At 41.9% G+C, this 12,964-nt stretch overlaps 1 protein-coding gene and 1 non-coding gene across 11 annotated transcripts in view; both read right to left on the bottom strand.

Annotated features, from left to right (window-relative positions):
• The window catches only part of TIA1 (TIA1 cytotoxic granule associated RNA binding protein), a 37,448-nt gene extending 26,872 nt beyond the window's left edge, over positions 1–10,576 (bottom strand). For 6 of the 10 annotated variants that reach the window (XR_002516740.2, XM_021924922.2, XM_031655251.1 and 3 more), the window contains exon 1: positions 10,247–10,495. Coding sequence is in view for 8 of the 10 variants with exons in the window: in XM_021924922.2 (XP_021780614.1) it covers positions 10,247–10,272 (26 nt within the window). In the remaining 2 variants the exon portion in view is untranslated. Of the gene's footprint in view, positions 1–10,246 lie in introns of all 10 variants that reach the window. The other 4 variants (XM_031655253.1, XM_031655254.1, XM_031655256.1 and 1 more) reach the window with 3 other exon arrangements.
• A 256-nt stretch (positions 10,577–10,832) lies between these two features.
• On the bottom strand, positions 10,833–10,903 carry TRNAG-CCC. Its single transcript has one exon. It is a non-coding gene; the product is annotated as a tRNA-Gly (tRNA).
• Positions 10,904–12,964: the final 2,061 nt, after the last annotated feature.

Raw genomic sequence — 12,964 nt, forward strand, 5'->3', positions numbered from 1 at the left:
CTACTTCTATGGTATTAATATTACTAAGAACACTGACGTTCTCCCATTTTTTTTTTTTTTGAACAAAGTCTCGCTCTATTGCCCAGGCTGGAGGGCAGTGGCGTGATCTCTGATCACTACAACCTCCGCCTCCCAGGTTCAAGTGATTCTCCTGCCTCAGCCACCCAAGTAGTTGGGACTACAGGCACCTGCCACCACGCCCAGCTAATTTTTTTATATTTTTGGTAGAGATGGGGTTTCACCATATTGGTCAGGCTAGGCTGGCACCCCCAATTTTTAAATTAACATTATTTCCCTTATTTGTTCAATTTAGGTAGACTTTGGTTATGCAATGAACACATTTTTAAAAAGTTATAGGTAAATTATCAGTTGTTTTGAATGCTCACAGTGGGATGAGAAACCTTCCATTTAACATTACTGATCAGTAGAAGAGGGGTGAAAGGGAGTAGAAAGATCACAGATTATGAGTTGGTAATCAATAAAAATATAAATAGTGCATTACAAGGCCAAAGACTGTGATGATCTTCATTTAAAGGGCTTAGGCTAGGGATAGTGGCTCACACCTGTAATCCCAGCACTTTTGGAGGCTAAGGTGGGAAGATCACTTTAGTCCAGGAGTTCAAGATCAGCCCAGTCAATACAGTGACACCCCCGTCTCTACAAAAAATAAAAATAACGATAAAAAATTAGCCAGACATGGTGGCACTATGTCCCATGGCATGGTCCCAGCTACTTCAGACACTGAGGTGGGAAGATCACTTGAACCCAGGAGTTAAGAGGCTGCAATGAGCTATGATTATGCCACTGCACCAGGTGACAGAGCAAGACTCTATCTCTAAAAATAAAATAAAGGGTTTTTTTTTTTTTTGAGATGGAGTCTCGCTCTGTCACCCACGCTGGAGTGCGGTGGCACGATCTCAGCTCACTGCAAGCTCCGCCTTGTAGGTTCACACCATTCTCCTGCCTCAGCCTCCTGAGTAGCTGGGACTATAGGCACCCGCCACCATGCCCAGCTAATTTTTTGTATTTTTAGTAGAGATGGGGTTTCACCATGTTAGCCAGTAAGGTCTTGATCTCCTGACCTCGTGATCCACCTGCCTCGGCCTCCCAAAGTGTTGAGATTACAGGCGTGAGCCACCGTGCCCGGCCAATAAAGGGTTTATAAATAAGTTTTTAAAATGAGATTTTGAGATGAGTTTACCTCTAGTCATGTTACAGAGTTAGAGGTTTGCCAGTTCTGGAATCAGAGAATGCAGTCTCCCCAAAACGTTAGTTTCTCATTTGTCTCTCAGGTACCCTTCAGAAAATTTGATACAAGGTACGGACTTTCTCCTCAGAAAAATAAATATTCATACATGCTCAAAAAGTGCGGATTCAGTTTCTTCTTTCCATCTACCATTCAACAAACACATATTGAGTACTTAACATGAAGCCTTCGGAAAAGGTTAAGATGGCAAAGGAAGAAATGCTGAGTCAATAACAAATGACATTTAAAGATCAGGTAAAATAATGGTACTCAAAAGAGAAAGTAACAGCAACATTTACCCAACAGCAATTTACCAGTATTGGGAATTATTACTGCACCAAGTCTCTATTCTGAAAAAGAGACAGAATTAAGCATTTATCCTATTAAGTAGGAACTCCTAAATAGTGTAATCTAATAGCTCTAGTTTAGAAAAGTTCTCCTCTACAAAAGAATGCTAGTTAATAAATGTAGAAAGATAGTATTAAATTAACAATGTGTAAACCCTAGTGAAACAACTGATTCAGGGAAGGATCTTTAATCTATGCTTAAATTACTACGTGAATGGTTGGTGTGGAAATAGTCACAAGGTGTCAGAGTTATCACATAGATTACTTAATTCATTGCAAAGGGAAAACCTTACCTCAAAAATGAGAGCTTTGGCTGTTACCACTATAACCCAGTGATAAAATTTTCAATTATTTTATAGATGGGCAACAACCAATGAGACACTGCATATATATAATACGAATTATACAGTATCACCTATAAAATATTTACATAAAAAAGTCTAACCTAAATCTAACCAAGCTGAAAATTAGATTTAAGTTTATAGGATATCGGGCATATAAAACAATTCCACAAATCCAGATGTGGGACATTTTATAAGACAACTCAGTCTCTTCAAAAAATTATTGTCCTAAAACAAACACAACAGATGACTGTTCTTGAATAAAAGGGAGCGGTGGCACAAGACCGCAGTCCCAGCTACTTGAGAGGCTGAGGTGGGTGGATCCCTTGAACCCAGAAGTTTGAATCCAGCCTGAGCAACATAGCAAGACCTCATTTCTAAGATACAAATAAGTAAAACAAACAGAAAGTTGGGCACAGTGGTTCAAGCCTGAAATCCTAGCACTTTGGGAGGCTGAGATAGGCGGTTCACTTGAGACCAGGAGTTAGAGACCAGCCTGGCCAACATGGTGAAACCTCATCTCTACTAAAAATACAAAAATTAGCCAGGTATGGTGGTGCACGCCTGTAATCCCAGCTCCCTGGGAGCGGGAGGCACAAGAATCACTTGAACTCAGGAGGTGGACATTGCAGTGAGCTGAGATTGCACTACAGTACTCCAGCCAGGGTGACAGAGCAAGACACTGCCCTCCCCGTCCCCCCACCAAAAAAAAAAAAGGACATAAAAAACACTGATAACCAAATACAATGAATAATGTTTAAATGGATCCTGGATAAGGGAAAAATAGTTTTTTCTTACAGAATTAATTAATAAATGTAGAAAGAATGAGTGAAATAGAAAATCACCATTAACATACCATAGTAATAATTTCTATAGGAAGATCCACCCATGGAAGCTCACATTAGTTGATGAAACCTTAAAAGGGGAAACAGGGTATCTGCATAGCCTCAAAGTACCACCTCTAAAATATTTATTAAATACTGGTTTTGGCCCAGGTGCAGTGGCTCACGCCTGCTATAATTCCAGCACTTTGGGAAGCCGAGGCACATCACAGGTCAGGAGATCAAGACCATCCTGGCCAACAGTGAAACACCGTCTCTACTAAAAAATACAAAAAATTAGCCGGGCATGGTGGCGCGTGCCTGTAGTTTCAGCTACTAGGGAGGCCAAGGCAGGAGAGTCGCTTGAACCCGGGAGGCAGAGGTTGCAGTGCCAAGATCATGCCACCGCACTTCAGCCTGGCACCAGAGCGAGACTCTGTCTCAAAAAAAAAAAAAAAAAAAAAAAAAAAAGGGTTTTGACCAACGAACTAATGGTTTTAAATGACTATGAATTCTTTGGATACACCTCCCTCCAGGAAGTGTAACTTAATCTTCCTCTTCTGAGTGTGTGAGCTAGCCTTGGTGACTTACTTCTAACCAACAGAGTAAGTTAAGAAAAAATAAGTCATGGTGATTTTGGAGAAAAGGAGAAACAGTACCCTTCCAAAGTGTCGGCGGGGTGCAGTGGCTCACACCTGTAATCCCAGTGCTTTGGAAGGCCGAGGTGAGAGAGTCACTTGAGGCCAGTAGTTTGAGACCAGCCAGGGCAACATAGTGATATGCCCCGTCTCTACAAAAAATAAGAAAAAATTAGCTGGGTGTGGTGGTGTGCACCTGTAGTTCCAGCTACTTGGGAAGCTGAAGTGAACAATGATTGTGCCACTGCACTCCAGCCTGGGCAACAGAGTGAGACCTTATCTCTAAAAAAAGAAAAAAAGTGTTAAGGTCAAGAAAGACATCTCACAGAACCAAGGAGAATAAAGAGACGACGATGAAATGCAATGTGGTATTTTCCTGAGTTGGATCCTAGAATATAAAAAAGATATCAGTGGAAAAATTGGAATAAAGCCTATAGTGTTAATTTCTTAATTTTGATAATTATACCATGGTTATATAAGATGGTAACATTAAGGGATGCTAGATGAAGGTTATCATGCCATTCTTCCGCAAAACCCTTCCCCGCAAAAAAAACAAAAGTCTGTACTATCTCTGCATCTCTTCTGTGTCCACTCTCACCTGACTCTTGTGCCTGTAAGAAATTTTCAGGATTAGCCGGGAGTGATGGCTCATGCCTGTAATCCCAGCACTTTGGGAGGCTGAGGTGGACGGATCACTTGAGTTCAGGAGTTCGAGATCAGCCTGGCCAACATGTTGAAACTCATCTCTACTAAAAACACAAAAAATTAGCCAGGTGTGGTGGTGGGTGCCTGTAATCCCAACTACTCAGGAGGCTGAGGCAGGAGAATTACCTGAACCCAGGAGGTGGAGGTTGCAGTGAGCCAAGATCTCGTCACTGCAGTCCAGCCTGGGGGACAGAGACTCCATCTCAAAAAAAAAAAAAAAAAAAAAAAAAAAAAAGGCAGAATTTGATAAGGTCTCTGTGAAAATTTGAGTAAAAAGTATGAATAGTTTTTTACCTAATAATAAATCCCATAAGAGGTTTTCATTTTTATTCTTAGTTGGTATCTACCATCCAGAACAGAGGTCCCCAACTCCCCTCAGGCCACGGACCATTATGTGTCAATGGCCTGTTAGGAACTGGGCCACACAGCAGGAGGTGAGCAGCGGGGGAGGGAGCATTACTGCTTGAGCTCTGCCTCCTGTCAGATTAGCAGCATTTGTGAACTGGGCATGCAAGGGATCTAGGTTGTGTGTTCCTTATGAGAATTTATCTAATGCCTGATGTTCTGAGGTGGAACAGTTTCACCCTGAAACCATTCCGCCCATGGAAAAATTGTCTTCCACAAAACTGGTCTCGGTGCCAAAAAGGCTGGGGACTGCTAGTTAGAATACTGCCTGGAACACTGCAATATCATTGCAGTGATACTTATTGCTCTATAAATATCTGTTAAAGAGTTAAATATACTGTCTCAGAATGACTTCTGAGCATTTGCAATTTGCTAGAAAATTCTCTCATTTTGCTTAAGTTACCCTAGGGGGAAAAGATTAGTTATGTCTTTTACTAATGAAGAAATTATGTAGACACCAGGCACGGTGGCTCACACCTATAATTCCAGCACTTTGGGAGGCTAAGGTGGGAAGATCGCTTGAGCCCAGGAGTTCGAGACCAGCCTGGGCAACACAGTGAGATCGCTTCTCTACAAATATTTTTAAAAACTAGCCAGACACGGTGGTACATGCCTGTAGTCCCAGCTATTCAGTATGCTGAGGTGGGAAGATCCCTTGAGCCTGAGAGGTCGAGGCTACAGTGAGCTGCGATTGCACCACTGCACCAGAGCCTGGGCAACAGGATGAGACTCTATCTCAATTAAAACAAAAATAAACTGTGTGGAATAGTAAGTGCTTGTGTATATACTATACATGAGCATCCTAACCTTATTATTATGTAACAAATGTATACCCATTACAAAGAATAATCTGTTACAAGAGATGGCTGAAACTGCCTTATTAGTTGGGACCTCCTTCACTAGGTAAACCAGCTTGAACAAATGTATCCAATACTATGCCTGCAGACATCTTAAGGGTTATCGATCCTCAAGACTTTTCATTTTTACTTATATTTTGCAACAAACTGTAACATTTTAGATAACTGATATTACACATTTTAAAATAAATCAATTTATTGTCGACATTCTCACATGCCACATCTAAGCCACTGGTAATTCCTGTTGCTCTATTTTCAAAACATATCCGTAATTCAACTACTTCCCATCACTTTCACCAGCACTAACTACAATTATAGGCACTGCTTTCTCTCAAACCTGGATTGGCTTCCTGACTAGGCTACTTGCTCCTGCCAGTTTCAAGGTTAAGATAGGCTATACCACTACTATGCTTGAAACCCACTTACAGCTTCCATTCCTACTCAGATAAGACAGTCCTCTTAAGGACTCATATAATCTGGTATTTTCTATCTCCCCTAACATTCCTATTTATCATTCTGACCTCATTTCCTACTCCTCTACTACATTTACTCTCCTCAGGCTAACCAACCAGCATGCCCTGCCCCCAAGAGCCCCTTGCACTAGCTCTTTCTAGGGTGCTCCTCCTTCAGATAGAAGCATGGCTCTCCCTTATCTCCTTCACTTTTTTCCTCAAATGTCACTTATCAAAGGATGACCTTCCTTTATTATTCTCTATAAATATTCACCCCTTCCTCCTTACCATGCATACCCTGCATTATTTTTCTCCATGGCACTTATTACGATCTAACATAATTACTTATGTAAGTTCTTTTTTTTTTTTTTTTTGAGACGGAGTCTCGCTCTGTGGCCCAGGCTGGAGAGCAGTGGCAGGATCTCAGCTCACTGCAAGCTCCGCCTCCCGGGTTTACGCCATTCTCCTGCCTCTGCCTCCAGGCGCCCGCCACCACGCCCGGCTAGTTTTTTTGTATTTTTTTAGTAGAGACGGGGTTTCACCGTGTTAGCCAGGATGGTCTCGATCTCCTGACCTCGTGATCCGCCCGTCTCAGCCTCCCAAAGTGCTGGGATTACAGGCTTGAGCCACCGCACCCAGCCACTTACATAAATTCTTAAAAGGCCTACTACATGTACTACCGTATCCCCAGTTCCCAGAAGAGTGACAGCCATGTAGTATGCTCTCAATATTACTGAGTGAATGTAATGTTTCTAGCATATTCTTAATTACTAGCAGTTATTTGGAAACATAAGTATTATCTAATAAATATCTCATTTTAGTCAACCTTGCCTTCAATCTAATCTTTACGATAGGTCTGATTTCAATCCAAGAGATTTTATTTCATACAAATTACAAAGGCCAATACTATTTGGAGAGTGGGGTAGACAACAAGAATGAAAGATAACCATGGAGCAGAAGACAGACAAGACTCACATTAGTATATGGCAATTAATTGGGCTCTGTCTCGCTCTGTCGTCCAGGCTGGAGTGCAGTGGCGTGATCTCGGCTCACTGCAACCCCCACCTCCTGGGTTCAAGCGATTCTCCTCCCTGAGCCTCTGGAGTCCCAAGTTGCTGAGGCTACTGGCATGTGTCACCACACATAGCTAATTTTTGTATTTTTAGTAGAGATGGGGTTTCGCCATGTTGACCAGGCTGGTCTCAAACTTCTGACCTAAGGTGATCCACTCACCTCGGCTTCCCAAAGTGCTGGGATTACAGGTGTGAGCCACCATGCCTGGCCAGCTGCAGGCTTTTAAAGATGGTCTATAATTTATAGATCTGCACTCTTAGCAAATGTGAAAGCCACACAGTAACAGTATAGTTATCTCAAAAGAGAGCACTTGTGCATTTGAGAGTAAACCACACAAAGGATATTAAGGTGTCTGGATTTGAGGGACTTAATTTTCATCAACTAACACCAGCAATGTTTTTCTAGTCTAGTGTGTAGCTTTTAGTTCACAAGTTGAATATTTTTAAAGTGACCAAGGCCAATTCAGACTTACTATACATGTATTTTTATTTTTTTATTATGGAAAATTTCAAATTTATACATGAATAGAGAATAGTAGTATACATCACTCATACGCTCACTACAAATGTTTGAACTTATTAATTGTACCTTGAATACTCCTCAAAATAATCTTGCAGTATAAACTTTAGGGAAGTTTGTCTCAGAGTATGTTTTCAAAGTATTGGTGACAAGAAATCAAATACTAGTATTCTCTAACTTAACATGGAGATGCTGAACACTCAGATGTAGCAAATGAAGGAATTTCCAGTGAGCCATTTAGGTATGCAGGTGATAAAAACTTAAGACTCTATTTTATCCTCAAGAAAAATCTTAATTCACTGCTTGAAATTCTACCAGTTTTTTTTTTTTTTTTTTTGGGATGGAGCCTCCCTCCTGTCGCCAGGCTGGAGTGCAATGGCGCAACCTCAGCTCACTGCAACCTCCACCTTCCGGGTTGAAGTGATTCTCCTTCCTCAGCCTCCTGAGAAGCTGGGACTACAGGCATGCGCCACCATGCCCAGCTAATTTTTGTATTTTTAGTAGAGACAGGGTTTCTCCATGTTGGCCAGGCTGGTCTTGAACTCCTGCCCTCAGGTGATCCACCCGCCTCAGCCTCCCAAAGTGTTAGGATTACCAGCGTGAGCCACTGTGCCCAGCCAATTATACCAGTTTCTTAAACAAATTTATTGATCACTTACCATGGACCAGACTAAGAACATATATTAAGAGGCTCTGTGTTTTTAATGTGCTAAGAACTGTGTTAAGAACATATATTAAAAGCCTCTGACTTCCAGGGTCATTAAAGCAAAAATCTTACATTAAAATTAAAAGCACTACTAGGAAAACTTAGGGATTAGTACCCTCATGTTTAGCCAAGGTTTGCCTAACTGGAAAAATGGGAGTTTGGGTTGAGGGAGGTAGAAACAAGAGACTTTTACAGTATGACTACTTTGAGGAAGAGTTTCTTGGATGGGGTGTTTTAGTGAGGGATACAAGGCAAAATAAGTCATAAATGTAATAGTTAAGAGTTGAGGACAGGCCAGGCGCTGTGGCTCACATCTGTAATCCTAGCACTTTGGGAGGCCGAGCTGGGCGGATCACCTGAGGTCAGAAGTCAGACCAGCTGACCTCATGTCAGACCAGCTTGGCAAACATGGTGAAACCCCGTCTCTACTAAAAATACAAAAATGAGCCGGGCATGGTGCCCGCCTGTAATGTTAGCTACTTGGGAGGGTGAGGCAGGAGAATGGTTTGAACCCAGGAGGTGGAGGTTGCAGTGAGCCGAGATCGGGCCACTGCACTCTAGCCTTGCAGCCTGGGTAACAAAGTGAGACTCCATCTCAAAAAATTAAAAAGTAAAAACAAAATTAAAAAGTTACGTGGTCAGATGCTTCTGGCAGTTTTTAAAATTAAACATTTTCAAACGAAGAATATTAAGTTTACATTATAAAACACGAGCAGTGCCTTAACCCAAAATGCTGATGGCTGTCGTAGCTAAGAGGCAAGGGGGAAGAGACTCCACCAACACCGTGAGGCTAGTTAGTTTTTTAGGGAGTATTCATCTACAGATACAATATTTCCTAAAACAAAGGTCATGCACTAATTGCTACGTCCTATTGAAAAGATACTTTTTGAGCCTCAGGAATAGAGAAAAGAAATTTCAAGGTTACTAACAGATTAACTGACAATCTATTAAGAAAACAAGTGCAACCACATTTCCAATATAGATAAGAAATAGCAACTTAAAAGTGAAAAATTTTGGAGGTGAAAAAAACAACGACATCGTACTTCAGAGCAACTTCATTATCTAGAAAGCTGCAAAGAGAAACCTAAAATTGCATTTTTAATGCATGGAGCTCTCAAACTGCCAGTATTCCAAGAATATAAACAAAAAGCTATGTCATCCAAGAAAAACAAAAAGCTATGTCAAGAACTCATTGAGCTTTTCTCTTTCCGAGAAATGCCAACAAAGGCAGGATCAACTCATCCGATAATACTTTGAAAAACAAAGAACGCAGTGGGGGAAGCCACACGACAAAGAAAATATCCACGCTCCGATAATTTAACGCTAATTCTAAAAATTCTCTGTAAATATGTTACGGCATTTATCAATTGTTGCTTCATAAAAACGGCCCGCTCGTTCAACACCATGTCAATCACAACAGTAGCAAGCGACTATAAAAATAATATTAAATCAATTTCCCCACAATTGATATATTCCTTCTGGGTGAGATTTCCAAATCCTTGGAGTGTCTGGTTAGGCTTTTTGGTCGGTGGGGGGCTACAGAAGGAAAGCCAGAGGTTAAAGAAAAATGCTTGGCTTTTTTCCAATGTCAACTGCAAGAATAAAGTTTACCGCACTGAAAATGAGTACAAGCAGCCTCAAGGGTGGGGGGGGGGGGAATCTTATCACCGAGAAGAAAATGAAAGGAAGAATTTCAATAGGAAATCAAAAGTAAAATTAAAGGAAGACGGCTGTAAAGATAAGAAGAGGTTAATTAAAAAGGGGGAGAAGCGGGAAAAGAGAAGGAAAGAAAGCATAGGACAAAAGGAAGGTTCGACAAGTTCTAAAAAGAGATCTGAATGAAAAAGTCTTTTCTCCAGGTCTAAGACCACAGAGGGCCCGCGGCGAGAGCAAAGGTCAAGCAATGGTGTAGCTAAAGTGAAGGGATTAATTGAAAGGGTTGAGCCCGGTCTCCCTTCACCTTGTCCTCTCACAGATTGGGTCTTGGTTCTAAGCATTCAGGTGCATGCTAAGGAAACAAAAACCACGATATGGCGGTGTCCACGGAGAACAATAGGCTGGGAGCGGCGCAGGGCCGAGGCCTTCCCTCCGGAACGACCACCATCCCGCCTCCCTCATCGCTGCCCCAGACTCACAGAGTCTTGGGCATCTCGTCCTCCATGGCTGCTGCTGTCGCGGCGCCGCCTCCGGGTCCAACTCCCTGCCCTTCACTACCTCCCAAATCGTTTGAGCGGTTATGGCTACGGGATAGCGGGGTTTCTCGGCTGACCAGAGGTTACTCCACCTCCTTCTCCCGCGGCAATTACACTAAACCGCCCGGCCCAGCGGGAACAATGAAGCCCCAATACAAGATGGCGGCTAGCCGGGCGCCTAGGAGCAGCCAGGGAAGTTACTCGGGCCGCGCAGGCGCAGAATAATCTTGCACTCTCAACCTCCCGGCAGCCAGGCTACACCTTAATCCATAGGTTCACTTGTTGCGCAGCCGCTCTTCCACCCGACGCTAGGGACGTCTCAGGCTGCGCAGGCGCAAGGGTTAACTACTTCAAGGCTTGCGTGAACTTTTTTGTCTTCTGGCTGCGGATTCTAGTGTTTCGACCGCGAGTTATAATGGAGTGGAAACCTTCAGGGACAGTAAAAAGCCTAAATCTTTCCAAAAGAGGAAAGATATATAAAGACTCTTCAAGCTATTTGGTTTTTGGAGAGCGAGAAGCAAAAGTCGTTTGCGCCGCCCGGGAATCGAACCCGGGTCGCAAGAATGGGAATCTTGCATGATACCACTACACCAGCGGCGCTGTTGGTATGGTTTGCCGCCAGAGTGTTTTAGGAGGAAATAAAAGCAGACGTTGGCTTTCATGTGAAAAGAATTGTCATGTATTATTTATTAATTTAAGAGTAAAAGTTTATTGACAGTCTATAATCTTGTTTTCCAATAACATAAATAATTTATCTTCTCTCATCCCAAACACAGGAATGGATGTTTCAACTTTCTCTGTACAGAAAAAAAAATTTCAATTTAAAATGTTTACTTAAGAAATAAGAAAAAAGAAAAAAAGTTTTACTTTAAAAAGTAAAGATTTTATTAAGATTTTGCCTCGTTGGTGCTAGCCAAATTTTTGAGAGCAGGGACGATATTTCCAGATGCCAGATTTTTATTTGTATTTGCATTTCTTCCGTGTATTGAATGCACATTGAAAAGTATTTCAGAAATATCTGTTTAGGCCAGGGGCAGTGGCTCACGCCTGTTATCCCAGCACTTTGGGAGGCTGAGGCGGGAGGATCACCTGAAATCGGGAGTTCGAGACCAGCCTGACCAATATGGAGAAAACCTGTGTCTACTAAAAAGATAAAAATTAGCCTGGCATGGTGGTGGGCGCCCGTAATCCCAATTACTCAGGAGGCTGAGGCAGGAGAATCACTTGAATCCGGGAGGCAGAGATTGCAGTGAACCGAGATCTTGCCATTGCACTCCAGCCTGGGCAACAGAGCGAGGATCCTTCTCAAACAAAAACAAAAACAAAAACCACTATTTAATGCAAATTGGTCACAAGAATCTTAAAAGTAAACAAGTCAAAAGATACATAAACTTCGGTCCAACTTTAGGAGGCAGAGAAATTAGAGCTCTGAAATGTGGTTCAGTATACTCAGTATGCATTTCATATTGCTTATTATATGTATGTCACTAAAGTAATCCTATATCTAGGAATCTATCCTACAGAAATAAAAGAATTAAATTATAAAGATTTATGTGCCAAGATACAACTGCAGCATTATTTGTAATAGAAAAAAATGGAGTAACCTGAATATCCATCAATGCCACTTGTGGTAATTTATTCAATTTACACCGAATATGTGTGGAAATTTTTCTTTTTCTTTTCTTTTTCTTTTTCCTTTTTTTCTTTTTTTTTTTTTTTTGAGACAGTCTCTCTCTGTCTCCTAGACTGGAGTGCAGTGGCACAGTCTTGGCTCACTGCAACCTCTGTCTCCTGGGTTCAAGCGATTCTCCTGCTTCAGCCTCCCCAGTAGCTGGTATTACAGATGTGAGCCACCACCTAAATTAGCCTAGCTAATTTTTGTATTTTAGTAGAGACAGGGTTTCACCATGTTGGCCAGGCTGGTCTTGAACTCCTGACCTCAGGTGATCCTCCTACCTCAGCCTCCCAAAGTGCTGAGATTACAGCCATGAGCCGCTGCCCCTGGCCAGAACATTCATTTTATGGACTATTTTGCAGCTATTGAAAAACTGTTAATCAGATCTGTAGTGTTGAACTGGAAAATATCTATGATGTAAGTTTAAGTTGTAGAAATACTTTTTTAAACATAGGAGAATTTACACATCGAAAAATGTGATGTTGGCCGAGTGGGGCAGCTCATGCCTGTAATCTCAGTCTTTGGGAGGCTGAAGTGAGCAGATCACTTGAGCCAGGAGTTCAAGACCAGCCTGGCCAACATGGAGAAACCCCATGTCTACTTTAAAATACAAAAATTAGCCAGGTGTGGTGGCACCTGTCTGTAATCCCAGCTACTCAGGAGGCTGAGGCAGGAGAACCACTTGAAGCCGGGAGTCAGAGGTTGCAGTGCGCCCCTGGGCAACAGAGCAAGACTCCTCAAAAACAAAACAAAACAAAACAAAACACCAAAAAAAACAAAAAACAAAAACGTGATGTCCCCTTTAAAGTAGTTTGTTCAGACTGGATACACTCTGGATTTTCATTTTTTGGAATTGTCTTTAGAGTCTCTGGCACATTCTTCAGATTATTTTCAAAGATATCAAGTACTAGTCTTTTGATGGTGAATAAAACAAATGTTAATGGTGGATGGTATTTTTAAAACACCTTTTTGGGACAACCATATAA

The sequence above is a fragment of the Papio anubis genome, chromosome 14, assembly GCF_008728515.1.
Source record: "Papio anubis isolate 15944 chromosome 14, Panubis1.0, whole genome shotgun sequence".
Taxonomy (NCBI): Eukaryota; Metazoa; Chordata; class Mammalia; order Primates; family Cercopithecidae; genus Papio; species Papio anubis.